Source organism: Salvelinus fontinalis, chromosome 7, assembly GCF_029448725.1.
Source record: "Salvelinus fontinalis isolate EN_2023a chromosome 7, ASM2944872v1, whole genome shotgun sequence".
NCBI lineage: Eukaryota > Metazoa > Chordata > Actinopteri > Salmoniformes > Salmonidae > Salvelinus > Salvelinus fontinalis.
The window spans coordinates 33,206,355-33,234,057 of NC_074671.1; the positions used below are offsets into that span (position 1 = coordinate 33,206,355).

The 27,703-nt window shown below is 44.4% G+C and overlaps 3 protein-coding genes across 4 annotated transcripts in view; 1 reads left to right on the forward strand and 2 right to left on the reverse strand.

The window, feature by feature from the left end:
• Positions 1–6,728, reverse strand: part of lmbr1 (limb development membrane protein 1) — a 57,501-nt gene extending 50,773 nt beyond the window's left edge. The window contains exon 1 of the mRNA XM_055929217.1: positions 6,486–6,728. Coding sequence (XP_055785192.1) covers positions 6,486–6,548 — 63 coding nt within the window. The 5' untranslated portion in view covers positions 6,549–6,728. The remainder of the gene's footprint in view (positions 1–6,485) is intronic.
• Positions 6,729–6,790: 62 nt separating this feature from the next.
• nom1 (nucleolar protein with MIF4G domain 1) lies at positions 6,791–13,713 on the forward strand. 2 transcript variants are annotated; one of them, XM_055929214.1, is made up of 11 exons: positions 6,791–8,078; positions 8,298–8,410; positions 8,839–9,034; positions 9,364–9,687; positions 9,874–9,984; positions 10,352–10,522; positions 10,828–10,949; positions 11,056–11,188; positions 12,080–12,211; positions 12,454–12,563; positions 12,862–13,713. In XM_055929214.1, the coding sequence occupies exons 1-11, from the start codon at positions 7,128–7,130 to the stop codon at positions 13,037–13,039; spliced, it is 2,541 nt and encodes an 846-aa protein (XP_055785189.1). In that variant the 5' UTR covers positions 6,791–7,127; the 3' UTR covers positions 13,040–13,713. The 2 variants fall into 2 exon arrangements, with proteins under 2 accessions (XP_055785189.1, XP_055785191.1); XM_055929216.1 differs by having other exon boundaries at positions 6,791–6,905.
• A 10,465-nt stretch (positions 13,714–24,178) lies between these two features.
• Positions 24,179–26,966, reverse strand: mnx1 (motor neuron and pancreas homeobox 1). Its single transcript, XM_055928080.1, has 3 exons — positions 26,392–26,966; positions 25,297–25,457; positions 24,179–25,041 (listed from the first exon to the last, which is right to left on the reverse strand). The coding sequence occupies exons 1-3, from the start codon at positions 26,873–26,875 to the stop codon at positions 24,754–24,756; spliced, it is 933 nt and encodes a 310-aa protein (XP_055784055.1). The 5' UTR covers positions 26,876–26,966; the 3' UTR covers positions 24,179–24,753.
• Positions 26,967–27,703: the final 737 nt, after the last annotated feature.

Below are 27,703 nucleotides of genomic sequence, written 5' to 3' on the forward strand. Positions count from 1 at the left end.
TGTTTTAGGACAATTAAGATCACCACTTTATTTTAAGAATGTGAAATGTCAGAATAATAGTAGAGAGAATGATTTATTTCAGCTTTTATTTCTTTCATCACATTCCCATTGGGTCAGAAGTGTACATACACTGAATTAGTATTTGGTAGCATTGCCTTTAAATTGTTTAACTTGGGTCAAAGGTTTTGGGTAGCCTTCCACAAGTTTCCAACAATAAGTTGAGTGAATTATGGTCCATACCTCCTGACACAGCTGGTGTAACTGAGTCAGGTTTGTAGGCCTCCTTGCTCGCACACGCTTTTTCAGTTCTGCCCACAAATGTTCTATAAGATTGAGGTCAGGGCTTTGTGATGGCCACTCCAATACCTTGAATTTGTTGTCCTTAAGCCATTTTGCCACAATTTTGGAAGTATGCTTGGGGTCATTGTCCATTTGGAAGACCCATTTTCGACCAAGCTTAACTTCCTGACTGATGTCTTGAGATGTTGCTTCAATACATCCACAAACTTTTCCTGCCTCATGATGCCATCTATTTTGTGAAGTGCACCAGTCCCTCCTGCAGCAAAGCACCCCAACAACATGATGCTGTCATCCCTGTGCTTCACGGTTGGGATGGTGTTCTTCGGCTTGCAACCTTCCCCCTTTTCCTCCAAACATAACGATGGTTATTATGGCCAAACAGTTCTATTTTTGTTTCATTAGACCAGAGGACATTTCTCCAAAAAGTACAATCTTTGTCCCCATGTGCAGTTGCAAACTGTAGTCTGGCATTTTTATGGCAGTTTTGGAGCACTGGATTCTTCCTTGCTGAGCGGTCTTTCAGGTTATGTCGATAAAAGACTAGTTTTACTGTGGATATAGATAATTTTGTACCCGTTTCCTCCAGCATCTTCACAAGGTTCTTTGCTGTTGTTCTGGGATTGATTTGCACTTCTCGCAACAAAGTACGTTCATCTCAAGGAGACAGAACGTTTCTTCTTCTTGAGCGGTATGACAGCTGCGTGGTCCCACGGTGTTTATACTTACGTACTATTGTTTGTACAGATGAACGTGGTACCTTCAGACGTTTGGAAATTGTTCCCAAGGATGAACCAGACTTTTGGAGGTCTACAATTTTTTTCTGGGGTCTTGGCTGATTTCTTTCGATTTTCCCATGATGTCAAGCAAAGAGGCACTGAGTTTGAAGGTAGGACTTGAAATACATCCACAGGTACACCTCCAATTGACGCAAATGATGTCAATTAGCCTATCAGAAGCTTCCTTAAGCCATGACATCATTTTTTGGAATTTTCCAAGCTGTTTAAAGGCACAGTCAACTTAGTGTATATAAACCTCTGACCTACTGGAATTGTGATACAGTGAATTATAAGTGAAATAATCCGTCTGTAAACAATTGTTGGAAATATTACTTGTGTCATGCACAAAGTAGATGTTCTAAACGACTTGCCAAAACTATAGTTGGTTAACAAGAAATTTTTGGAGTGGTTGAAAAACAAGTTTTAATGACTCCAACCTAAGTGTATGTAAACTTCCGACTTCAACTGTAAATTTGCAACACAAAAAACTGGCGGCTTACAGATTAACGGTCAACAATCCTAGTCCCTGACAATTCACAGGCCTATAATTTAAAAATAATGCAAGAAACTTCAACGGGTAAGTTCTCTGAACGGGGGGGGGGGAAACTATCAGATTCACAGCATAATATAGGATGAAGATGGTATACTCCAAGCTGCAGCTCCATAGATGGAAACATGTGTGCAAAACTGAAAGCGCAAACCACCGCTTTTAATCATGGCAAGGTGACCGGAAACATGACCAAATACAAACAGTGTAGCTATTCCCTTCGCAAGACAATCAAACAAGCTAAGCGTCAGTATAGAGACAAAGTAGAGTCGCAATTCAACGGCTCAAAACATGAGACGCATGTGGCAGAGTCTACAGTCAATCACAGATTACAAAAAGAAACCCAGCCCCGTCGCAGACACCGACGTCTTGCTCCCAGACAAATTAAACAACTTCTTTGCTCGCTTTGAGGACAATACAGTGCCACTGACACGGTCCGCTACCTGTGGGCTCTCCTTCACAGTGGCCAACGTGAATAAAACATTTAAACGTGTTAACCCTCGCAAGGCTGCTGGCCCAGATAGCATCCCTAGCCGCATCCTCAGAGCATGCGCAGACCAGCTGGCTGGTGTGTTTACGGACATATACAATCAATCCCGATCCCAGTCTGCTGTGCCCACATGCTTCAAGAGGGCCACCATTGTTCCTGTTCCCAAGAAAGCGAAGGTAAATGAGCTAAACGACTATCGCCTCGTAGCACTCACTTCTGTCACAATGAAGTGCTTTGAGAGACTAGTCAAGGATCATATCACCTCCACCCTACCTGATACTCTAGACCCACTCCAATTTGCCTACCACCCCAATAGGCCCAGAGACGACGCAATCGCAATGACACTGCCCTAACCCATCTGGACAAGTGGAATACCTATGTAAGAATGCTGTTCATTGACTACAGCTCAGTATTTAACACTATAGTACCCTCCAAACCCTTCATTAAGCTCGAGACCCTGGGTCTCGACCCCGCCCTGTGCAACTAGGTCCTGGACTGCCAGACGGGCCGACCCCAGGTGGTGAGGGTAGGAAACAACATCTCCACCCCGCTGATCGTCAACACAAGGGTGCGTTCTCAGCCCTCTCCTGTACTCCCTCTTCACCCATGACTAGGTGGCCATGCACGCCTCCAACTTAATCATCAAGTTTGCAGACGACACTCCAGTGGTAGGCTTGATTACCAACAACGACGAGACGGCCTACAGTGAGGAGGTGAGTGCCCTCGGAGTGTGGTGTCAGTTAAATAACCTCACACTCAACGTCAACACACAGACAGCGTGGTGAAGAAGGCGCAATAGCACCTCTTCAACCTCAGGAGGCTGAAGAAATTTGGCTTTCACCGAAAACACTCAAACCTTTACAGATGCACAATCGAGAGCATCCTGTCGGGCTGTATCACCGCCTGGTACGGCAACTGCGCCGCCCACAACCGTAAGGCTCTCCAGAGGGTAGCGAGGTATGCACAACGCATCACCGGAGGCTAACTACCTGCCCTCCAGGACACCTACATCACCCGATGTCACAGGAAAGCCAAAAAGATCATCAAGGACAACAACCACCCGAGCCACTGCCTGTTCACCCCACTACCATCCAGAAGGCGAGGTCAGTACAGGTGCATCTCAAGGCCATCATTCTGTTAAACAGCCATCACTAACATTGAGTGGCTGATGCCAACATACTGACTCAAATCTCTAGCCAATTTAATAATTAATAATTGGATGTAATAAATGTATCACTCGTCACTTTAAACAATGCCGCTTTATATAATGATTACATACCCTACATTACTCATCTCATATGTATATAGTGTACTCTATACCATCTACTGCATCTTGCCTATGCCGCACGGCCATCGCTCATCCATATATTAATTTGTGCATATTCTTATTCATCCCTTTACACTTGTGTGTATAAGGTTGTTGTTGTGAAATTGTTAGAATACTTGTTAGATATTACTGCACTGTCGGAACTAGAAGCACAAGCATTTCGCGACAGCCGCGTTAACATCTGCTAACCATGTGTATGTGACCAATAAAATGTGATTTGATAGTACTTGTCAGACAGAGAACTTACAGTTTACTGTATACTGCTTGTTGGGGTGGGATTGGCGTGGGGTATATGGGTTCCGTGAGTGGCTTTGACAATTTTATTGGATTCTTCACGTTTTACTCAACAGTAAAAATAAGTTTGGTTCAAATCAGATGCTGGGTACTATATTTATTGAATATTATGTTTATCCTAAATATGTAAAGGCGCTATTTGGGTACAATCAATTAGCTTAATTTCTACAGAAATGAAATTCGAACAATGTTGCAGGAATGCTAATCTGTTTCTAACTACAGAATCGATTTCAGAACCATCTGAGATGGTGGGTGTCATGGCTTGCTGAAATGACATGGAAAGACTCTGAAGGTAGGGGGGCATTGATGTGCCATCCTGCAGTTCATGTCATTATTACTTCACACATATCAATAACAAGCTCTGGCCTGTCTGGTGCAAGAAATCCTATACACCCTGGTTTAGCTGCAAATACACTTTAAAGTCATATTCACTTGAAAGTCAAACGTGTGACGCCAGTGACATAAGTAGGCTAAACAAGTTATAATGAGGACAGCGTTTCCGAAACTCGGCCCTGGGGACCCCAATGGGTTCCCGTTTTTTTTCTCCCTCCCCTAACACTACACAGCTGATTCACATAACCAACGCTTGATGATTAGTGGATTACTTGCATCAGCAGTGTAGTGCTAGGGCAACAACAAATATGTTGCATCTCCTGGGGTCCGCAGTACCGAGTTTGGGAAACCAAGTATTAATACATCCATAGCACAGCATAGTCAAGCAGTTTCAGTTTTACATAGTTAGAATATGAGAGAGATGAGAGCTTGAGTTGAACAACAACGTTACGCCCAAGAGAACAACATGTAAGAGGCAGCTCTATCAGAACCAGTTTAGTGTGTTTAACTGTTACTGTCCTAGCTATTAGCTAGCAAAATAATAGTCCTAATGGATTAAGGCAAGCAATGTGGAAAGCTAATTGGGTAGCCGCTACCATCATATTGAACAATGACTAGTTATTTAACTAGTTAACTTACTTAACCTCCATCGATAAGAGACAATACTGTGCAGCTGTATTCATCGACCTGGCCAAGGCTATCGACTCTGTCAATCACCACATTCTTATCGGCAGACTCAACAGCCTTGGTTTCTCAAATGACTGCCTCACCTGGTTCACCAACTACTTCTCTGATAGAGTTCAGTGTGTCAAATCGCAGGGCCTGTTGTCCGGACCTCTGGCAGTCTCTATGGGGGTGCCACCGGGTTCAATTCTCAGGCCGACTCTTTTCTCTGTATACATCAATGATGTCGCTCTTGCTGCTGGTGATTCTCTGATCCACATCTACGCAGACGATACCCCTCTGTATACTTCTGGCCCTTCTTTGGACACTGTGTTAGCTAACCTCCAGATGAGCTTCAATGCCATACAACTCTCCTTCCATGGCCTCCAACTGCTCTTAAATAAAAGTAAAACTGCATGCTCTTCAACCGATCGCTACCAGCACCTGTCCTGACTTAGAATATGTGGACATCTACAAATACCTAGGTGTCTGGTTAGACTATAAACTCTCCTTCCAGACTCACATTAAGCCTCTACAATCCAAAATTAAATCTAGAATCGGCTTCCTATTTCACAACAAAGCATCCTTCACTCATGCTGCCAAACACACCATCGTAAAACTGACCATCCTACCGATCCTTTACTTCGCGATGTCATTTACAAAATAGCCTCCAACACTAATCAGCAAATTGGATGCAGTCTATCACAGTGCCATCCGTTTTGTCACCAAAGCCCCATATACTACCCACCACTGCGACCTGTATGCTCTCGTTGGCTGGCCCTCGCGTCATATTCGTCGCCAAACCCACTGGCTCCAGGTTATCGATAAGTCTTTGCTAGGTAAAGCCCCGCCTTATCTCAGTTCACTGGTCACCATAGCAGCACCCACCCGTAGCACACGCTCCAGCAGGTATATTTCACTGGTTTCCCCCAAAGCCAACTCCACCTTTGTCACCCTTTCCTTCCTGTTCTCTGCTGCCAATGACTGGAACGAACTGCAAAAATCATTGAAGCTGGAGACTCATATCTCCCTCACTAACTTTAAGCACCAGCTGTCTGAGCAGCTCACAGATCACTGCACCTGTACATAGCCCATCTGTACATAGCCCATCCAACTACCTCAGCCCCATACTGTTATTTATTTTATTTACTCCTTTGCACCCCAATATCTCTATTTGCACATTCATCTTCTGCACATCTATCACGCCAGTGTTTAATTGCTAAATTGTAATTATTTTGCCACTGTGACCTATTTTATTTCCTTACCTCCCTTATCTTACCTCATTTGCACACACTGTCTATAGACTTTTTTTCTATTGTGTTATTGACTGTATGTTTTGTCTATTCCATGTGTAACTCTGTGTTGTTGTTTGTGTCGCATTGCTTTGTTTTATCTTGGCCAGGTCGCCGTTGTAAATGAGAACTTGTTCTCAACTAGCCTACCTGGTTAAAAGGTTAAATAAAGGTTGAATTAAAAATAAAAATAAATTAAACTTGGAGATTTAACGTGGCTAACCATCGTTGTGGAGCTAAAATAAAAGCGAGCTAACCAGCTAGCTAGTTAACTACTATTATACATTTTGAACGCATAGTCAACAGTTTACATTGTGGGTAAACTTAGACTATTAGCACTGGTAGCTAGTTATGTGCAACCTGCTATCTAACAAGCCAACGTTAGCTTAGCTAGTTTTGACCTGTCAACTGTAAGCAGCATCGCCACATATTAAACGTTAGCAAGTTAGCGAGACGAACTTACAATGTATTCTCGAACTTGGCTGTGGAAATTCTGTTCTCTGATAGTAACATCGTCTTCTTCCATTCTTCATATTGCAAATGCAAATAAATTGCCTCACTACACACTAGTCGTACAACTGACGTCCATAAAACCTGTCTATGGTCAAAAGACAAACAGCTCAGGTAACAGCCAAAGCTCACTATTGCCGTTCCAACGAAGTCCGCTCATTTTCCACCGCCCAAAAAAACGCCCCAAAATAAATTACATCATCATTCCGCGACTAAAAACAATGACCCGGAAGCTGTTTTTCCCCCCGGTATGTGTGTTTCCTGGGTCGATTGTCAACAACAATGGCTGCCGTCATGAATATACACGTGTCTATTATTTGACGTTTTGAGATGGTTTTGTGTATCTATTTCATGTGTTCCAAGGTAACGACTGGTAGGTTTTATATTTTTATTTATTTGAACCTTTTTGGAACCTCTTTGCATCACAAACAAGCTTTTCTTGCTTTATAATCATAAACAAGCTTGTTTGCTTTTGCCACGCTTTAAACTCGGTGAGACACAGAAAGGAATTTAATTATAAAAGTCTGTCTTTCGCCAAGTAATAATAATAGCATAGCTAGGTAGTTAACGATAGTTAGTTATATCTGTTGCAGAGATGAAAGGCAAGGGGAAAGCAAAGAGGAAAGGAAAGAAAGACACTGGTAAATTGCAAAAGTATATGATGACAGTTAACGACTTTGTAAAAAGTAAGGTAGGCTGTGATGAAACTGAGGAAACGGAAGATGGCAGTGGCTTGAGATTTGTTAAGAAGAAAAATAGAAAAGAAATGCGTAAGGAGAAAAGAAAGATGAAAAAGGCTAAAATTAAGAATCACTATGAAGGCTACAAGGCTCTCAAAGCATCCAATGGGGACAGTGAAGACGTTGCAACCCTATCTGATGAACAACAAACAAAGAAGGTTAATGGAAAAGTAAAGAAAGACGAGCCAGTATCTCAACAACCCAAGTCAACTCCTGTTGAGGCTGCCGCAGGAGAGAAGGCTGAGAAAAAAGGACCTAAGAAACCTTCTAAGAAAGAAAAGAAAAGAAACAAACTTGAAGAATCAAGAAAAAAAGCCCTTTTGGAAGCAAATATTGCTGAGGACAGAGAAATTAAGAGGTTGGAGCGATCTCTTGGGTATAACAAAAGGAAAAACAAAAAAAAACTTCCCCAGTCATTCGCTGATGATGGACTGGATTACATTTTGGGGGTGCTGGATGCTGGATCGGCAGCTTCCGGGATAATGCATGACAGTGGTGATGACATGGACATTGCCAAAGAGAAATTAAGGACATTGGTAGACAGTGAATCTGAAATGTCCGGTGAAGAGGAGGAAGACCAAGGAGATGACTCGGAAGAGGAGGGCAGTGAACTAGGCAGAGATGGAGACCTGGATACCATCAAGGAAGAGGAAGATGAGATAGATGAGGAGGAAGAAGATGGAATGGATGAAGATGACGAAAGTGAGATGGATGAGAGTGGTGGAATAGCTTCAGAAGAAGAAAATGGAAAGGATGAGGGAGTTGAGAGTGGAGACTCAACTCTTGCAGGGCCGAAAGCTGACACTGTAAGTTGCCCAATTAGAATCTAATTTGTGAATTTCAGCTAAATTTAAGGACCAGTTTCCCAAGACATAGATTAAGCCTAGTCCTGGACAACAAAACATCAAGCTCAGTGGAGAATCTCCGCTGAAAACACTTTTTAGTTAGCATTAGATTGAATCTGTGTCTGGGAAACCGGCCCTAAATGTATAGACTGAGAATGAAACACTATTCTGTATGTTTAGGCTGTCCCGTCAGCAGGAAAATATGTGCCCCCTCACCTACGGGACACCGGGGATGATAAGCGCAGAGCTGAGTTGGAGAGACTGAAGAGACAAGTCAAAGGACTTGTGAACAGGTAATGTTGTGATGACTTGACTACTATATGCTCTTTCATCTTAATCAATGTACCTTGGCCCTGTTTTATCTGCTGTCACACTGGATTTGTCTCAATTCATATTTTGGTGCAAGGGGTCCGTGTAATCGACCCCCCCTGTCCGTGTAATCGACCGAAAAGGCAAAACTCATCCTAAATCAGCACTCCTACTCTGAGATGCCCGTGTAGCTCAGTTGGTAGAGCATGGAGCTTGCAATGCCAGGGTTGTGTGTTCGGTTCCCACAGGGGACCAGTACGAAAATGTATGCACTCGCATACAAGTCGCTCTGAATAAGAGCGTCCGCTTAATGACTAAAATGTCAAATGTAAACATACAACCCCGAGTCTTGTGTTTTTGGTGTCCATCTTGGTTCAAACATTGTTGTCCTGTGATGCATTCTCCTCCGTAGGCTCAGTGAGGCCAACATGGCGTCCATCAGTGGCCAGCTGGAAGAGCTGTACATGAGCTCCAGCCGGAAGGACATGAACGACACCCTGACGGAGATCCTCCTGGCAGCCTGTGTCACCCCAGCCCTGATGCCTGACAGACTGCTCATGGAACACGTCCTGCTTGTCAGCATCCTGCATCACACAGTGGGGCTTGAGGTAGGTTCGAACCGCATCAACACAATTACCTGTCATTCAACACACACACCTGTGTCCCAAATGGCACCCTATTCCCTATATCGTGCAGGCCTCTGGTCAAAAGTAGCACTCTAAAGGGAATAGGTTGCTATTTGGGACATAGACATAGTTTATAAGTGAGGGGGCTAGTCACAATCAACTATAAATGACAGTTGAATCCTAATGGATTGGTAGCACCCGTCAGTAAATAGCCACATACACACACACATTCACATGCCCACCAGCATTCTGGGTTCCATTGACCTCTTTGCTCTATTTTCTAACCTTTGACATGATGTACCATTTTGCAGGTGGGGGCTAATTTCTTGGAGACAGTGGTGCGGCAGTTCGCCGAGTTGTACAAGAGCCCTGGTGAAGGCAAGGAGTGTGACAACCTGGTGGCCATGGTGGCACATCTCTACAACTTCCAGGTGGTGCACGCCCTCCTCATCTTTGACATCCTGAAGATGCTGGTGGGGGCCTTCACCGAGAAGGACATTGAGCTGGTCCTGTTCGTGCTGAAGAACGTAGGCTTCGCCCTGCGGAAGGATGATGCCCTTGCACTGAAAGAACTCATCTCTGAGGCCCAGAGCAAGGCCAGTGGTGTGGGCACCAAGTTCCAGGACGAAAATAGGGTACGGTTTGTCACAGCAACACCACTCTCAACATCACCCGCTGTCTATACACACCTCATTGTTGTTCAACCAGAGTCATTTTGCATTTCGATTTTGGTCATTTGACAGAGACTCCTGTCCAGAGCAACTTGCAAGTCAAATGTATTAGCAAACCAACTCTCTTCTGAATATCTTCTCTATCTTTAGGTGCGCTTCATGCTGGAGACCATGCTGGCTCTGAAGAACAACGATATGAGGAAGATCCCTGGCTACGACCCAGAGCCTGTTGAGAGACTCCGAAAGCTACAGAGAACTCTGGTGGGTTACAGATCTGGTTGACTTACACCTTTACAACTGTCATGCCATATCCTCAAACCCATTCTTTGCTCAGCCATTAAATATTATTCCGTTGTTGACGTTTCCCTTGGTAGTTTTTAGCTAAAACCGCCAGGGGGCGCTATAATCTCACTTAGCAGTTTATGTGATAGGTTTGAGCACCCAGATTAGGGGAGCATGAAGAAGTAGGGTGAGGTTGCCACTAGACACTGATCTTGGGTCAGTTTTGCATTTCCCCCACTAACATTGAAGGTTGGGATTGGGTAAGGAGAAATTGATCCTAGAGCTCTATTTAGGGGAAACTTCGCCCCAGAGCGTTACGTGAATGAGTTGTAACTGTTGAGTTCAGATCCACCAGAGTTCGGGGGGCAGTGATGTGAAGCTGAGGGTTTCTCTGGAGAACCTCCTGGCTGCAGAGCAGGTGGGACGCTGGTGGATCGTGGGCTCATCGTGGTCCGGAGTCCCCATGATAGGGGACCAGGGCAACAAGACCTCAAAACAGACTACTGCAGAAGGAAAGGTACTAAAAACCCTAAAAGATCTGGGGACATATGCATTAAGTGTCTCAGAGTAAGTAGGCGTGCTGGGTTAGGATCAGTTTAGTCTTTTAGATCAAAATGAATAAGATTATATTGACAGGGGCAGACCTGATCCTACATCAGCACGACCACTCTGAGATGTTTGATACATATGGCCCCTTTTGCTCCACTAAATCATTACTGTAGCTCTTTCATATTAACATTTGAGTGGCCATTCTGAACTGGACAGCATTTTCAATGTATTTTTCTGATCATAATGGCAATTTCCCTTCATCCGTCTCCTCAGTTCAGCGCCAAGGTCTTAGACCTGGCCCGGAAACAGAGAATGAACACAGACATCAGGAGAAATATATTCTGCGTGATCATGACCAGCGAGGATTACCTAGATGCCTTTGAGAAGCTGATACGGTGTGTTTTGTTTCCCTACCCTTTTGCAGCATTAAAATGCTTGCATACCAGGCTAGCCATTGCCACAAGTTTTAAAATGTGGCACTGCGTTGTTTTCTGTGTGCAGGCTCGGGCTGAAGGACCAGCAGGAGAGGGAGATCGTCCACGTGCTGATGGACTGCTGCCTCCAGGAGAAGAGCTTCAATGCCTTCTATGCTGTACTGGGAGAGAAGTTCTGTGAGCACGACAGGCGGTTCCAGGTAAGAGAACAGTGCCCGTAATTATAAAGCCTCTCATAGTGCTGATCTAGAATCAGTTTAGCCTTATAGATCATAATGAGTAAGATAACATGGACAGTCTCCTACTCTGAGCTTTATGATTGCCCGGGCATTCTAATGGTTCTTAATGGCTCCATAGCGTTGTGATTGGATGATTCACTCTATAGCCCCCCAACTATGACCCTCAGTTCACCTCAACCGTGTGGGAAACAACGGAGTGTCTCTACTCCCTCTCGCACCTTTCTGACGTTTCGTTTCATGCTGTGAAAGCAGACAATGGTCATAACCCCTCACTTCCCCTTAAGCTTCCCTTTAGGTTACTACCCCATCTATGATAGTGATAACCATTGTCCCATTAAAGAGCTTTCATCTGAACCGGTGCAAATGTTTGGTGTTCACGAGCGGATTAGATCAGGATTATGTGTTTGCTTGCTGTATTTAATGGGTTGGAATCACAGGAGGTTGGTGGCACCTTTTTTAATTGGGGAGAACGTGGTAAGGACCGAAGCGGAATTCATGGAATGGTATCAAATATATCAAACACATGGTTTCCAGGTGTTTGATGCCATTCCAATCACTATGTTCCGGCCATTATTATGAGTAGTTCTCCCTTCAGAAGCCTCCTGTGGTTGGAATGGGTCATGGATTGTAATACTGGGCCCGTATTCATAAAGCATCTGAGTAGGTATGCTGGACTTGGGTCTGTTTTTTTTTTCTTGGATCGTAATGAACATGATTGCACATGCACTGGTACTCTGAGACGGCCCCAGGCTTCTGAATTGATTAGAGGAAATAGGATAAGACTGCTGGAGTTCTTCCATATCCTCCAATCCCCCAGTAGTCCCACAGATCCTCTGTTGTATGTTTCCCCAGATGACATTTCAGTTCAGTCTGTGGGACAAATTCAAGGACCTGCCCAGCCTATCCACCAGCACCTTCAGCAACCTGGTCCAGCTGGTCACACGCTTCCTCCAGAGAAAGTGCCTCTCCCTCTCCATACTCAAGGTCTGACACACCATGTTATAGAGATGAAATCCGGTCATAGGGAAGTGATTTGATGAATGTTAAAGGGGAAGTTCAGTATTTTACAACCTAATGTTAGATCTTTTCTTACCCTGAAAGTAGTCTATGGGCCAGGAGAAACAAATTTATGGTTCGGATTTCTTTAAACTGCCACGACAAACGTCAGCTCGCTAACTTACCTTTGAATTAACTTTTGGTGCCACTTTCACTCTGTCTCTTTGTAGGTGATAGAGTTTGGTGAGTTGGACAAGCCTAAAGTCAAGTTCCTGCGTCAGGTATTGACTAAGCTGTTAAAAGACACAGAGACTGAGGATCTTACAAACATATTTGGAAGGTGAGCGACGTAATGCATCACATTCCTGTCCAAACTGAGTTTAGACTGAGTTTCTCAGTTTACGTTAATGACATTATTATATATCAACGATAAACACCTGTTTTCATCACGTATATATTTTCTGAGTCATTCTATAATTTGTTTAGAAGAAATTCTATCAGGGCCAGATTCTTCTTCTCGCCCAGTCATAAAAACCTCTCCTCCTTGTACTTTGGCAATCCTGTAAAACCGCACCGCTGACGTTTGACTATGTGAAAAGTCTGGTATCAATGTCTTTCATTGTGTTCGGTCTCGTCAGGATTTCGGGAATTCCCAAGCTAGGAATGCTGCGGGAGGGCTTGAAGCTGTTCATCAGTCACTTCCTACTGAAGAATGCCCAGTCGCAGGGACCAGCTGAGCAAGCAGACCTTCTGTCAGAGCGAGCCGAGGTTGCCACCAAGGCCATGGAGGCCAAAGAGACTAAACTCAAACTGTAAAACATAAACACACACTGGGACCCTGGGAGAACACCAGGAGAACAAAAGAACCCTGTTGGGGAAACATGCTCGTTTTCTACAGACAACAAACCCAAGAGATGTTTGTCTCTGTGTGCAGTATGAAAGAGGTTAAGAGGTAGTTTTGCGAGCCAATGTGGTATGCTAGCGTACCTGTAGAATTCCAGTCATTACGCTAACGCAAGTTAGCATTGGTTCACGAAACTACCTCTAACATCCTTCATACTGCGCACAGGGACAACAATAATGGTAACCCACGAGTTCATCTAACTCTGGGTAAGTAGTACTATTCCTTTTAAAGATTTCACCATTTTGTGTTTCTGTGAGTTTGAGGATTGCCCCAAATAAGGAGGTCTGTAATTTGAATGATCTCCGTTTCGTAAACGACAGAGATGACTTCTGATGACATTGTAAATATCCAAATGAAGTAGGGGCTTCATCAAGTGGTAATGCTAATGAACATGACAGTGGAAAATATTTCCACAGTGCAGTTACTCTAATGTATTGAAGCCACTGTCACAGTGGATATTTCCTTTGTAAATTTTAAGATTAGGATCACTTTATTGGTCAGTTGCACTCAAGGCCCAATCGAAAGTTGACTTCCGCTTTTAACCCAATCCCTACACATACAGATAGTTTTTTTTGTGGGGGGGGGGGGGGGGGGGGGGGGGCTGCCACACTGGGCACCCGGGGAGCTGTTGTTGTGGGGGGAGGTTAAGTGCCTTGCTCAAGGGCAGGTAACGGCATTGAGGATTTGATACCAGCAACCCTCCGGTTGTGAGCAGTTCCCAACCGATTTTTTTCCGTCTGACCCGGGATTCTAACTGGCAACCCAACGGTTGCTGGCTCGCCTCTCTAACCGCTAGGTTACCTGCTGCCCCCTTTGTACAAATGTCATGTTATTCAGTTTGTAAGATACATCAATGGTATGTAGTGTACTAAAATGTATTTTACAGATGAATACAGGATTAACCCAGTAAAATGTTTCCAAACTGTTTATAAACATTTGATGTCGGTGCATGAGGCAATAATAAACCTTTTTTTCACGTTGATTAATCTGGTTAACTGGGTTTCAATGCATTTGTGTTTTTTTTATGGCAGTGCATTAATTAACTTTATTTGCATAATGTCAATAGCAGTCAAACTGGGGTCATATTCATTAATGTACACAGTAGCAAAACGTAGTGAAATATTTTGCGATGGAAGAGCGTTTCTTATTTGACAACTTCAGGCAGTTCTTCCCAGTTACGGTGTGTATTCTTCAATTTGGTGTCTAGTGAAGAGCTCTCCAACAGGTGGATAGCGAGCTACCAAGCAATTCTGAAAGTAAATGCATTTTTTCCCCACGTGTCCCATCTCAAACTTTCAGAAACATAAAGTTCCTGTCTACTATCCAATCAAAGCCTGACATTATCCCACTCCTAGTTTAATTTAACTTAATAAACTCAGCAAAAAAAGAAATGTCCTCTCACTGTCAACTGCATTTATTTTCAGCAAACTTAGCATGTGTAAATATTTGTATGAACATAACACGATTCAACAACTGAGACATAAACTATGAAGTTCCACAGACATGTGACTAACAGAAATGGAATAATGTGTCCCTGAACAAAGGGGGGGTCAAAATCAAAAGTAACAGTCAGTATCTGGTGTGGTCACCAGCTGCATTAAGTACTGCAGTGCATCTCCTCCTCATGGACCACCAGATTTGCCAGTTCTTGCTGTGAGATGTTACCCCACTCTTCCACCAAGGCACCTGCAAGTTCCCGGATATTTCTGGGGGGAATGGCCCTAGCCCTCACCCTCCGATCCAACAGGTCCCAGACGTGTGTAATGCCCGGGGTGTAGTGGAGGAAGGAGTCACACGCAGGAGACAGAGAGTTCAGAGTAGCGTTCTAATTTAATACCACAAACAGGTGAACACGACGCCACTCTAAAATGAATGCTCCACCACATAAACGAGAACACGAAATACCAATGAGATAACGTACACGAACCGTGACACACAAGCATGTACACAAAACAATCCCGCACACCCAGCAGGCCGGGCTGCTGGGTAATAAAGCCCCACAAATCACCCCAACCACAAACAGGTGTCAATAATCAACAAAAAGGGAGGGGGAGGAAAAGTCAGTAGCAGCTAGTAGGCCGGTGACGACGACCGCCGAGCACCACCCGAACAGGGAGGGGAGCCACCTTCGGTGGGAGTCGTTACAACGTGCTCAATGGGATTGAGATCCGGGCTCTTCACTGGCCATGGCAGAACACCAACATTCCTGTCTTGCAGGAAATCGCACACAGAACGAGCAGTGTGGCTGGTGGAATTGTCATGCTGAAGGGTCATGGCAGGATGAGCTTGCAGGAAGGGTACCACATGAGGGAGGAGGATGTCTTCCCTGTAACGCACAGCGTTGAGATTGCCTGCATTGACAAGCTCAGTCCGATGATGCTGTGACACACCTTGTCTTGTGGATAGAAGTTAGCAGTGTGGTTAGGGTTAGGTTTAGAAACAGATTTTAATTGGAGACATTGTAGAAACAGGCGGGGTTTATGACTTTGTGGCTGTAGTAACTAGTGACGACCCAGAAACAGCTTGACCGACAAATTCCTCTCTTGCTTTATTAACTAGTGATGACCCAGTAACATTGCTAAACCGACACATTCCTCTCTTGCTTTATTAATGCTCAATTTTTTTTTTTCAATTTACTTTTTTTTTTATGTCACTTTTCTTTTCAGACCTCAAAATTGGTCTTCTGATGTGATTTCATCATTGACATGGACTCAGAACATATATTTTTGTTGTTTCTCTATGAAGAATTGTAATACTGAGAGTAAAAAAATAAACAGAATTACAGAAAATACAAAATATAATTTTATGGGGCTCTAAGAGTTGTTTATTAACCATTATTTTACCAAGTACAGTACCAGTCAAATGTTTGGACACACCTACTCATTCCAGGGTTTTTCTTTATTTTTGCTATTTTCTACATTGTAGAATAATAGTGAAGACATCAACACTATGAAATAACACATATGGAATAATGTAGTAAACAAAAAAGTGTTAAACAAATCAAAGTACATTTGAGATTCTTCAAAGTAGCCACCCTTTGCCTTGATGACAGCTTTGCACACGCTTGGCATTCACTCAGGCAGCTTCATGAGGTAGTCACCTGGAATACATTTCAAGTAATAGGTGTGCCTTGTTAAAAGTTAATTTGTGGAATTTCTTTCCTTCCTAATGCATTTGAGCCAATCAGTTGTGTTGTGACAAGGTAGGGGTGGTATACAGAAGATAGCCCTATTTGGTGACAGAGGATAAGTTCATTAGAGTTACCAGCCTCAGATTGCAGCCCAAATAAATGCTTCACAAAGTTCAAGTAAAATACTAATTTCAACATCAGCTGTTCAGAGAAGACTGCGTGAATCAGGCCTTCATGGTCGATTTGCTGCAAAGAAACTACTACTAAAGGACACCAATAATAAGAAGAGACTTGCTTGGGTCAAGAAACACGAGCAATGGACATTAGACCGGTGGAATTCTGTCCTTTGGTCTGATGAGTCCAAATTTGACATTTTTGGTTCCAACTGACGTCTTTGTGAGATGCAGAGTAGGTGAACAGATTATCTCTGCATGTGTGGTTCCCACCGTGAACCACGGAGGAGGAGATGTGATGGTGTGGGGGTTCTTTGCTGGAGACAACATCAGTAATTTAGAATTCAAGGCACACTTAACCAGCATGGCTATCACAGCATTCCGCAGCGATACACCATCCCATCTGGTTTGCACTTAGTGGGACTGTCATTTGTTTTTTAACAGGACAATGACCCAAAACACACCTCCAGGCTGCGTAAAGGCTATTTGACCAAGAGGGAGAGTAGTCGAGTGCTGTATCAGATGACCTGGCCTCCACAATCACCCGACCTCAACCCAATTGAGATGGTTTGGGATGAGTTAGACCGCAGAGTGAAGGAATGCAGCCAGCAAGTGCTCAGCATATGTGGAAACTCCTTCAAGACTGTTGGAAAAGCATTCCTCATGAAGCTGGTTGAGAGAATGCCAAGAGTGTGCAAAGCTGTCATCAAAGCAAACGGTGGCTACTTTGAAGAATCTCAAATATAAAATAGATTTTGATTTGTTTAACACGTTTTTGGTTACTACATGATTCCATATGTGTTATTTTCTAGTTTTCATGTCTTCACTATTATTCTACAATGTAGAAAATAGTAAAAATATAGAAAAACCCTTGAATGAGTAGGTGTGTCCAAACTTTTGACTGGTACTGTATATTGACAGAAAACACACCTCTTGTACACCAAAGATCCGGGAAAGAGTTGCAGGGTAGAGGATAAGAGAAGAATGTGCCTATTTAAAAGCTATGGGAAAAAATGAGTAGCTTGCGACATGGTTGATTTTTTTTGAAGTAGCTCTCATGCTAGAAAAAGTTGGAGACCCATGGTCTAGTGCATACAATCCAGTAGTCATTGTATGCACCAGACCATTTGAGAAGACACCGTAGTTATAAGAAATAATCCTCTCGGGGGCAGTGTGAAACAATGTCTGAGCATTCATATAGAATTTACGGGACCATCATCACTACTTGTTTGTGTTTATAGGTACAGTATATTAATATTACATTGTACTAAAGCAGTCTTTTGAAGCCTGTTTTAAGTTTGAATCTCTAGTTGATTAATCATCTTCCTGAATAACAAGGGGTTGTGTACTCCCTATATTCAATTATAAATTCTACACAGTTACATTTCCTTTGTGTACAACCTTAACCATGGCTTGTGGTTGAGGAGAAAATGAATGGCTTTGTGTATGCCAGTGGCATCTGCTTGTCCATAGCCAACTTTATAGGTCACTTTCTAATCTGTTGTCAACGCCATTAGCATTCCTCTGTGAAATTATTGACCTCTTCCAATGCGCAAGCTTCCATGTTTACGACCTTCTTCCAGATGTGCCAACTGAATCACTATTCAATCTTTTGGTGTTTTTTTTCCCTTGAATGTATCAACATTTTGTAAATGAGTATTTGTGATGTCTAATCTCATGTTCATTCATATTCCGTGTAGACTACCCATCAGAATGAAAGGACACTGGGTTTTTATTCAGTCTCTGACAACATTGGCTGCATGCATCGCATAGCAGAGTCATTGCGTTACATTTGATGCCTGCTACTATTAATTAGCTCCATTAATAACGTTTGCATTAATCTGTGTGTGGGCCTGAGTGGCCAGAGGGTGAGACAGGGCCACAGAGGTCACTCAGAGGAAACATCTCTCTCCCAGACAATGGCTTCTTTGGGAGGGTGGCAGTGCCTTCGTCCTCAAAGTATTTGTGATGTCATATTTATGTATTTTGATGAAGGCGAAAGTGCAAATATAGCCTATGCATGGCTTGGACCGTTACAAAGACTGACTTCCATGATGGCTTATTATAATGGTTATGTCTGATGTTATATAGGCCAATGTAATGTAGTTTGATGAAGATGAAAGTTGAAACATATGCATTTTCTGAACCTCTACATGAAGAGACTTCCATGATGACATGCTGATCTGAATGAGTCAGTCTCTGTGGTTTACAAAGAGAAACCCAGTGAGTCAACTAGAGGCAGATTGTGACTGCAAGATAAATAGACAGAGAGTCAGTGAAGATCACACAGGCTATTGTATGCAGGTGGGAGTCATCAGGTTGGTATTGACCCCTGGGTGACCCTGCTGTAATGGGTCTGCTAAGATGTTCTACTGAAACCTGTCCAGATAGCAAACACAACCAGCCAGTTAGGTGTCTGTAATCACACCATTTGTAGTACGTACTACTTAATCAACACTATACAGTATTAACATAGCCACACAGGAATAAACAAAATATGGAGAAGCTATATTTTATAACGCTTACACTGTAGTACAGTGACTGTAATTCCCTATTTCTGTGTGTTGATTGCTACTATCAATGGTTGGCTGTGTGTGTTCCATTCAGACTGACTCTGGTAAATCACCAATGGCAACTTATTCCCTATATAGTGCACGACTTTTGACGAGAGCCCTGTGGGCCCTGGTCAAGAAGAGTGCACTTTAAAAGGAATAGGGTGCCATTTGGGACACATCCCGACTCTTGTCTACTGTTCAAAGCTATGTTTCCTCAAGCTTTGCTCCCCGTCCTGCCCTCCCAAAGAGTTTTCCCGTCCAATACCTGGCTGGGAGGTGTTGATGAGCTGATAAAGCAGCTCGCTCTCTCTATATCCTCGCAGCTGGGCAAACTCAGCTGTGAGGAATTACTCCTCAATCAATAACCAATACTAACACAGCTATACAGAAACTCCAAACGGCTGGAACAAATTTTGGAACACTTATTTTCTCAGTTAAAAAAGTGCATAATGCATTTGGTCGAACATGAATGAGAAGCATGGTACACTGTTAAACACATCACACTTTATAAACGTATAGCTGCAACGCAACACGTCTGTGTTTCCTGAACATGTGGATCTTAGGAGAGCTACTGGATATAGAGAGATATTAGAAAAGCCATTATGGCTAATAGAAGTGGAATATATTGCAAAGGAAATGTTCTTCATACCTGGAGCATTTTGGTGATATTTACATGCATGTAATTGCTCTGACATAGAACTTCTTAGTTGCTATGTAGGCCTAATGTCACGCCCTGGCCTTATTATTCTTTGTTTTCTTTATTATTTTAGTTAGGTCAGGGTGTGACATGAGTAATGTTTATGTTTTGTTGGTTTTGGGTGTTTATTTGGTAAAGGGGTTATGGGGTGTAGTAGATGGTTTTGTGTTGAGTGTATATGTCTAGCGTTGTCTATGTCAGAACGTTTGTAGCCTGTCTGTCTATGCACAACGTTTGTAGCTTCACGGTCGTTTTGTTATTTTGTTTGTTTGTAATAGTGTTTTTTCGTTCCATGTTCATCTTCGTTCGTTTCATTAAAAGAGAAGATGTATTCTTATCCAGCTGCGCCTTGGTCCTCATTCTCTCCAGTACACGATCGTGACAGAATTACCCACCATAGGACCAAGCGGCATGGAAGGCGGCAACAGGACCTACCCACAAAGGATTTCTGGACATGGGAGGAGATACTGGATGGTAAGGGGCCGTGGGATCAACCTGGAGAATATCGCCTCCCTCGTGAAGAGCTGGAGGCAGCGAAAGCCGAGAGGAGGCGATATGAGGAGGCAGCACGGAGACAAGGCTGGAAGCCCGTGAGTACAACCCAAAAATTTCTTGGGGGTGGCCTTAAAGGGAGTGTGGCGAAGTCAGGTAGGAAACCTGCGCCTACTCCCTGTACTTACCGTGGAGAGCGAGAGTACGGGCAGACACCGTGTTACGCAGTAGAGCGCACGGTGTCTCCTGTACGCGTGCATAGCCCGGTTCGGTACATTGCAGCTCCACGTATCGGCCGGGCTAGACTGAGCGTTGAGCCATATGTCATGAAGCCGGCCCAACGCATCTGGTCACCAGTGCGTCTCCTCGGGCCGGCGTACATGGCACCAGCCTTACGCATGGTGTCCCCGGTTCGCCGACATAGGCCGGTGCGGGTTATTCCACCTCCCCGCACTGGTCAGGCGACGGGGAGCATAGAACCAGGTAAGGTTGGGCAGGCTCGGCGTTCAAGGGAGCCAGTACGCCTGCACGGTCCGGTATTTCCGGCGCCACCTCCCCGCCCCAACCCAGTACCACCAGTGCCTCCTCCACGCACTAGCTATATGGTGCGTGTCTCCAGCCCTTTACCACCAGTGTCTAAACCACGCACCAAGCCTCCTGTGTGTCCCCAGAGTCCTGTGTGTCCTGTTGCTGCTCCCCGCACTAGCCCTGAGATGCGTGTCCCCAGCCCGGTGCCACCAGTCCCGGCACCACGCACCAGGCCTACAGTGCGCCTCAGCCGGCAGGAGTCTGCCGTCTGCACAGCATTGACTGAACTGCTCGTCTCCCCAGCGCCATCTGAGCCATCCGTCTCCCCAGCGCCATCTGAGCCATCCGTCTCCCCAGCGCCATCTGAGCCATCCGTCTGCAATGAGCCTGCAAAGCCGCCCGTCTGCCATGAGCCTGCAAAGCCGCCCGTCTGCCATGAGCCCACTGAGCCGTCCGCCAGACAGGAGCCGCTAGAGCCGCCAGCCAGACAGGAGCCGCTAGAGCCGTCCGTCAGACAGGATCTGCCAGAGCCGCCAACCAGACAGGATCTGCCAGAGCCGCCAACCAGACAGGATCTGCCAGAGCCGCCAACCAGACAGGAGCAGCCAGATCAGTCAGCCAGCCATGAGCAGCCAGATCCGTCAGCTAGCCATGAGCAGCCAGATCCGTCAGCTAGCCATGAGCAGCCAGATCCGTCAGCTAGCCATGAGCAGCCAGATCCGTCAGCTAGCCATGAGCAGCCAGATCCGTCAGCTAGCCATGAGCAGCCAGATCCGTCAGCTAGCCATGAGCAGCCAGATCCGTCAGCTAGCCATGAGCAGCCAGATCCGTCAGCTAGCCATGAGCAGCCAGATCCGTCAGCTAGCCATGAGCAGCCAGATCCGTCAGCTAGCCATGAGCAGCCAGATCCGTCAGCTAGCCATGAGCAGCCAGATCCGTCAGCTAGCCATGAGCAGCCAGATCCGTCAGCCAGCCATGAGCAGCCAGATCCGTCAGCCAGCCATGAGCAGCCAGATCAGTTAGCCAGCCATGAGCAGGCAGATCCGTTAGCCAGCCATGAGCAGCCAGATCTGTCAGCCAGCCATGGGCCGTCCCTCAGTCCGGAGCTGCAGTCCCTCAGTCCGGAGCTGCAGTCCCTCAGTCCGGAGCTGCCATTCCTCAGTCCGGAGCTGCCCCTTACCCTGGAGCTGCCCCTTCCCCTGGTGCTGCCCCTTACCCTGGTGCTGCCCCTTACCCTGGTGCTGCCCCTTACCCTGGTACTGCCCCTTATCCTGGTACTGCCCCTGACCCTGGTACTGCCCCTTACCCTGGTACTGGTCCTTAGTCCGGAGCTGTCCCTTAGTCCGGAACTCCCCCTTAATGCAATGGGGTTAATGTGGAGGGGGGTCGTTTGGAGGAAGCCTAGGAGGTGGTTAGGTACTGTGGTGACGTGGGGACTACGACCAGAGCCGGAGCCGCCACCGTGGAGGGGAGCCCACCCAGACCCTCCCCTAGACTGTGTATGGTGCGCCCGGAGTTCGCGCCTCAAGGGGGGGGTTATGTCACGCCCTGGCCTTATTATTCTTTGCTTTCTTTATTATTTTAGTTAGGTCAGGGTGTGACATGGGTAATGTTTATGTTTTGTTGGTTTTGGGTGTTTATTTGGTAAAGGGGTTATGGGGTGTAGTAGATGGTTTTGTGTTGAGTGTATATGTCTAGCGTTGTCTATGTCAGAACGTTTGTAGCCAGATCAGTTAGCCAGCCATGAGCAGGCAGATCCGTTAGCCAGCCATGAGCAGCCAGATCTGTCAGCCAGCCATGGGCCGTCCCTCAGTCCGGAGCTGCAGTCCCTCAGTCCGGAGCTGCAGTCCCTCAGTCCGGAGCTGCCATTCCTCAGTCCGGAGCTGCCCCTTACCCTGGAGCTGCCCCTTCCCCTGGTGCTGCCCCTTACCCTGGTGCTGCCCCTTACCCTGGTGCTGCCCCTTACCCTGGTACTGCCCCTTATCCTGGTACTGCCCCTGACCCTGGTACTGCCCCTTACCCTGGTACTGGTCCTTAGTCCGGAGCTGTCCCTTAGTCCGGAACTCCCCCTTAATGCAATGGGGTTAATGTGGAGGGGGGTCGTTTGGAGGAAGCCTAGGAGGTGGTTAGGTACTGTGGTGACGTGGGGACTACGACCAGAGCCGGAGCCGCCACCGTGGAGGGGAGCCCACCCAGACCCTCCCCTAGACTGTGTATGGTGCGCCCGGAGTTCGCGCCTCAAGGGGGGGGTTATGTCACGCCCTGGCCTTATTATTCTTTGTTTTCTTTATTATTTTAGTTAGGTCAGGGTGTGACATGGGTAATGTTTATGTTTTGTTGGTTTTGGGTGTTTATTTGGTAAAGGGGTTATGGGGTGTAGTAGATGGTTTTGTGTTGAGTGTATATGTCTAGCGTTGTCTATGTCAGAACGTTTGTAGCCTGTCTGTCTATGCACAACGTTTGTAGCTTCACGGTCGTTTTGTTATTTTGTTTGTTTGTAATAGTGTTTTTTCGTTCCATGTTCATCTTCGTTCGTTTCATTAAAAGAGAAGATGTATTCTTATCCAGCTGCGCCTTGGTCCTCATTCTCTCCAGTACACGATCGTGACACCTAATTAGTGTATATATAGCATTACTACTAACCTGGAGTGAATTACATAGCCACAAATGCCATTGCAATTACTAAGAGCTCTACTTTCTTCCCATAGTGAGCTCAGTAGCTTTTAATGTTGTTGGCTTTTATAAGTTTGATGGATAAAGGCATACATATTGTTGTGTTGCATATAACATAGTCTAATCCAGAAAGACCTGCATTATAGTATGTGGTTCATCTAATCTACACATGTTAGTTGGCTATTATACACTTTTGAAGATTATGTCTTCCTCCTTGGTCTGACAGGTCGGGTCATGGGAATCGCAATAGCACTATTGGATCTGCGCAAACGTGCTGGGAGAGCAAACAAACCAACAAGGGGATCTTATTCATAAACCTTTGAAACCGCTCGTTAATCAGTATAGGCAGATACACAACACAAGCATTATTCTCAAAGGCTTGAACTCATCCGATTGCCATTCGATCTGCTAAATATAGAGTATGACGTCGTGAGTAATTCAAATAAACTGCTAGTTCGCACAATGTACGTTATGCACCACAATATGCATTTAGTCATCAACATTATAGCATGCTGTGCAAAATGACAGACTTCATGACTATGTGTTGATCAAACAAAATCAATAGTCTTTATCAATCAAAGTTATAGTGAGACCAGAAGGAGAATGATGGGGCGGCAGGCAGGATAGCCTAGTGGTTAGAGCGTTGGACTAGTAGTCGAAAGGTTGCGATATAATAATGACCTTTAAACTAAGACCAAATTGGCTTCAACTGGGCCATAGTTGGATAAGTGTGTTTAATAGATTCACCTTCATCAGCATTGAAAAACACCACGTTTTACAAAACACATTTATTTAATGTCGTCTGTACCATGGGAGACGGTAAACAATAATTTAGCATGCAGACATGTAGACATTTTATAAACACAGTGTACAAAAATAAACGCATAACATTTTTCTGCACGTAAATGGTAGGCCTATATGACGCAATGACATAAGTGTAAAACCACACAATGTTCAAAAACATGAAACAAAAGAAAATGCTAAATGTGGCATGTCGGAATTTACAATTGGTCGCCATATCAAAATATTATGATAATAACCCCTATAGTGGAGAACCCATATGATTGTAGTGGACATTGGGTCCTAAAACAACTGGGTGAAAACATGACATTGTCACATAAAACCATGCAATGTTACAAATAGCAGAGTGTACCTCGATACTACCTTCTAAAACGTCAATCTGACCTTGCTTGCTAGGGCCATTCTGCACACACTGAATCTCAGTCAGGCATTGATCCTTTAGTATTTTCCAAGTTATTCTCATTTAATTTCTGAATTTCCGGGTAGGATTTCATGTTTTTATTACTGTAGGCCTACATGCAGCTGTAGTTTAAGGAGTGTATAGTTTTTCAAAAATGCACGTTTCCTTTTCCCTGTCTCAAGGTTGTGGACTTATATCACTGGTGTGGTTTCTCTCGTCGTCTGAAGAGCAATCCGAGGAGTTGTACAGGAAGTTGCCACCTTCATCATCGTCACTGTCCCTGAAGTCTCTTATTCTGTTACTTTTTGCAGAACCAGTCTTTTGATAATCCGTTTGTTCCTGTCCGTCAGATTTCTCCTGGCCGTTTTTGTTGTTTTTCTTATTCTCTGCCTCCTGCGCGGCTTGCTCTTTGGCCTTCTTGCTCCGTTTCCACTTCATCCGCCTGTTCTGGAACCAAATTTTCACCTGAAAATGAAAATAACAAATATTTATGAGACAATGTTTTGAAAAAATGTGTTATTCAATTATTAATTGGCCGTTTTTGAATACGCGTAAGCGCCGTGCGTAATGTGCACCTACAGCACCACCTGACTTGACTATATAACACACAATTAAATAACAGTGTTTTCATGTAAAACTGATTGAATAGCCTAATAGTGGTATGTTTCATAATGTCTCTCAAACAAACATGTATTTGTTAGAAATGTAGCTCTTCTATACCTGCGTTTCCGTCAGCATCAAGGATGTAGCCACTTCAAAGCGCTTTGGTCGCGACAGATACTTATTTAGTTTGAACTGATGCTCCAGCTCCAGGAGCTGCTGACTTGTGAATGCAGTCCTTGGTCTTCTGCACTTTCCAAGCAAGTTTGACTGGGCCTGAGCTGGAAAACAAAATATAAGTCAATTTCTAGTAATAAGGTCAAGAAAAAAGCATGACAACCTGCGTGCGTGTTTTTCACATTAGGAATATTCGCGCATTTGGATGCATTATTCGATAGGCAGTGTATAGCAGACCTGGGCTATATTAATAATCCTTATATGCCTGCAAAATGGAGGAATAATAGGCATATGGGTCCTAATTGAGATAGCAATTTCATTCAAACCTATGATATAGGCTTGCAAGATACAATTTTGTAATAAGCAGATTGAAAAATAAACGGTATTGATTTCAGGTTAAAATGGGGAATTTGTTGCTGAATATTAAATGGCGAAAAGCTTTAATTGAAACCGATTTAAATGGAACATATATATACCACATACTCTTTGGGATACAAAAAATGTCTGCGTTTATGCACACTGCCTCCTTAAGAAACAGTACGAGTTCCGGTTCAAAATTGCCAAAATATTGTTTGAGCCAACATCTAACATTGCGATAGAATACGTATTCAATGAGACCTAAGCTATTTGCCACCTCATTTTGAACAAATCTGTTAAAACGAACAGGAACAAAAAGGCAGTATCTGGTGAGCAAATAGTGTGTCGGCTGTGGGTTTCACACTCTTCTGTCACTTTCCCACTGTCCATTATCTGTCCATTTTAGTTCCTCTCTGAAAACCTATCCCCCTCTCTCAAACCGCCTTTTTGGCCGGGAACATTTCTTCATCAAGTCATGGGGCCATTATGTAAAGGAACCAATGGATCAATAATGTTGTAAGTCGCTCTGGATAAGAGCGTCTGCTAAATGACTTAAATGTAAAATGTAAAATGCGTGAATTTGCTCGCCACGTGTAAAGCAAAAACAATTATTTATTAGCAGTCCAAAAATAATGTCAAAGCATAGACGACAAACTATGAAAAATAAATAGGTATACTCACAATACTCACAGTTAAAATCGGGCATTTTGGGTAGCATCATTCCCGCTGTGGAGACTCGCAGCCAGTGGTCGAGCTGAAAGGTCCCGGCAGAGAGTTTGAGGGAGTCGCTGGGATGGTGGTGATGGGACCCATGCGGATATGAATAGGACAGAGCAGGGTGCTGCCCGAGGGAGTAGGTATACATGGGGTGGCCGTAGAGAGCCTGGGGAGGGATCCCTGCGCTACTCTGTGGATGTAATCCAACAATACTGTGGGGACTGTTCAAGAAGCCTGGTTTAGGAATCAAACCACAGGAGGAAATCCTCGGTGGAGACGGAGTCTCAGTCCTTAAAGAATCGGCATTCAATTCTGAGGCTTGTACACTTCCGGACGATGAAATGGAAGAGGATGATAACGAAGTCACAAGCGCAAGCGGAGATGTCTGCACCTTCGGCGGGTCAACAGCGAGAAGCGCATCGATGCGGAAGTTTGTAGATTTCTCCATTTGAGCCAGTGTCCCCGTCGTTTGCAGACGTTGAACAGTTAGTTGCCTATCGTAACGATGTTGAAGTGTCGTTGTTGTTCCACCTCTCAAAGTTTTGATCTCGGTTAAAGTGTGAACGGCGAAACTGTACATGATACTTAATTCCTATTCGATAGTGGATTGGTTCCACCCGTTTGGCATGGGCTTGTCCCATTGGTCGATTCAAGACATGTTCACAGTGCGCTTTTTCGGCACATTGCATACCTCTCCAATAAATTAACCGCCCCACTTTGGTTGTTGTTTTTAAATAAGTTTGAAAAAAATCATATTTTCATTCTACAAGGAAAATGATAGAAATGTTGCATAAAACGGATACATTTCAGAAAAAATGTTTGAGCGCTTGTATTGACATTATTTAGAGTTACAGTATGTTACTTTAATTTAATTCCGCTGTGAAGACTTCAACCTATAACGCCTGGTGAATGCAACCATGGGAAACTATTAAAATGTTTTTTTTTGTGGAAGTCATTGTGAAGAGAATTGTTTGCCATTCACCGTAGTGACAGGGCTCGTTATTGTAGACTACAATATATATGTATTTATTTCTGCAATGTAAGACAATGGGTGGGCACGGAGGGGCCAGGGGAATCCTAACTTCAGATCCGCGCGCATATCCAATTTTCGACATCGTCGCATGCGTTTCATTAGGCCTACATTTTGCCCCACAACCACGTAGGCCTATGTTTTAGACAGTTTGGTAATGACAGACATATTCCCCAAAATATTTTGGATGAGGCCTATACAGTAGCATAATAGTAGCATTTTGTTATGTTTGAAAACGTATGCATT

Excerpts from the sequence above, each read along its gene's own strand:
- nom1 (XM_055929214.1), top strand. The coding sequence starts at position 7,128 with ATGAAAGGCAAGGGGAAAGCAAAGAGGAAAGGAAAGAAAGACACTGGT. Across the intron at positions 8,411-8,838 it reads GTCAAAGGACTTGTGAACAG|GCTCAGTGAGGCCAACATGG; the intron begins GTAATGTTGTGA and ends TCTCCTCCGTAG. Across the intron at positions 12,212-12,453 it reads TCTCCCTCTCCATACTCAAG|GTGATAGAGTTTGGTGAGTT; the intron begins GTCTGACACACC and ends GTCTCTTTGTAG.
- mnx1 (XM_055928080.1), bottom strand. The coding sequence starts at position 26,875 with ATGGAGAAATCTACAAACTTCCGCATCGATGCGCTTCTCGCTGTTGAC. Across the intron at positions 25,458-26,391 it reads CGATTTTAACTGTGAGTATT|CTCAGGCCCAGTCAAACTTG; the intron begins GTGAGTATACCT and ends TTTGTTTTCCAG. Across the intron at positions 25,042-25,296 it reads TGATGCTGACGGAAACGCAG|GTGAAAATTTGGTTCCAGAA; the intron begins GTATAGAAGAGC and ends TTTCATTTTCAG.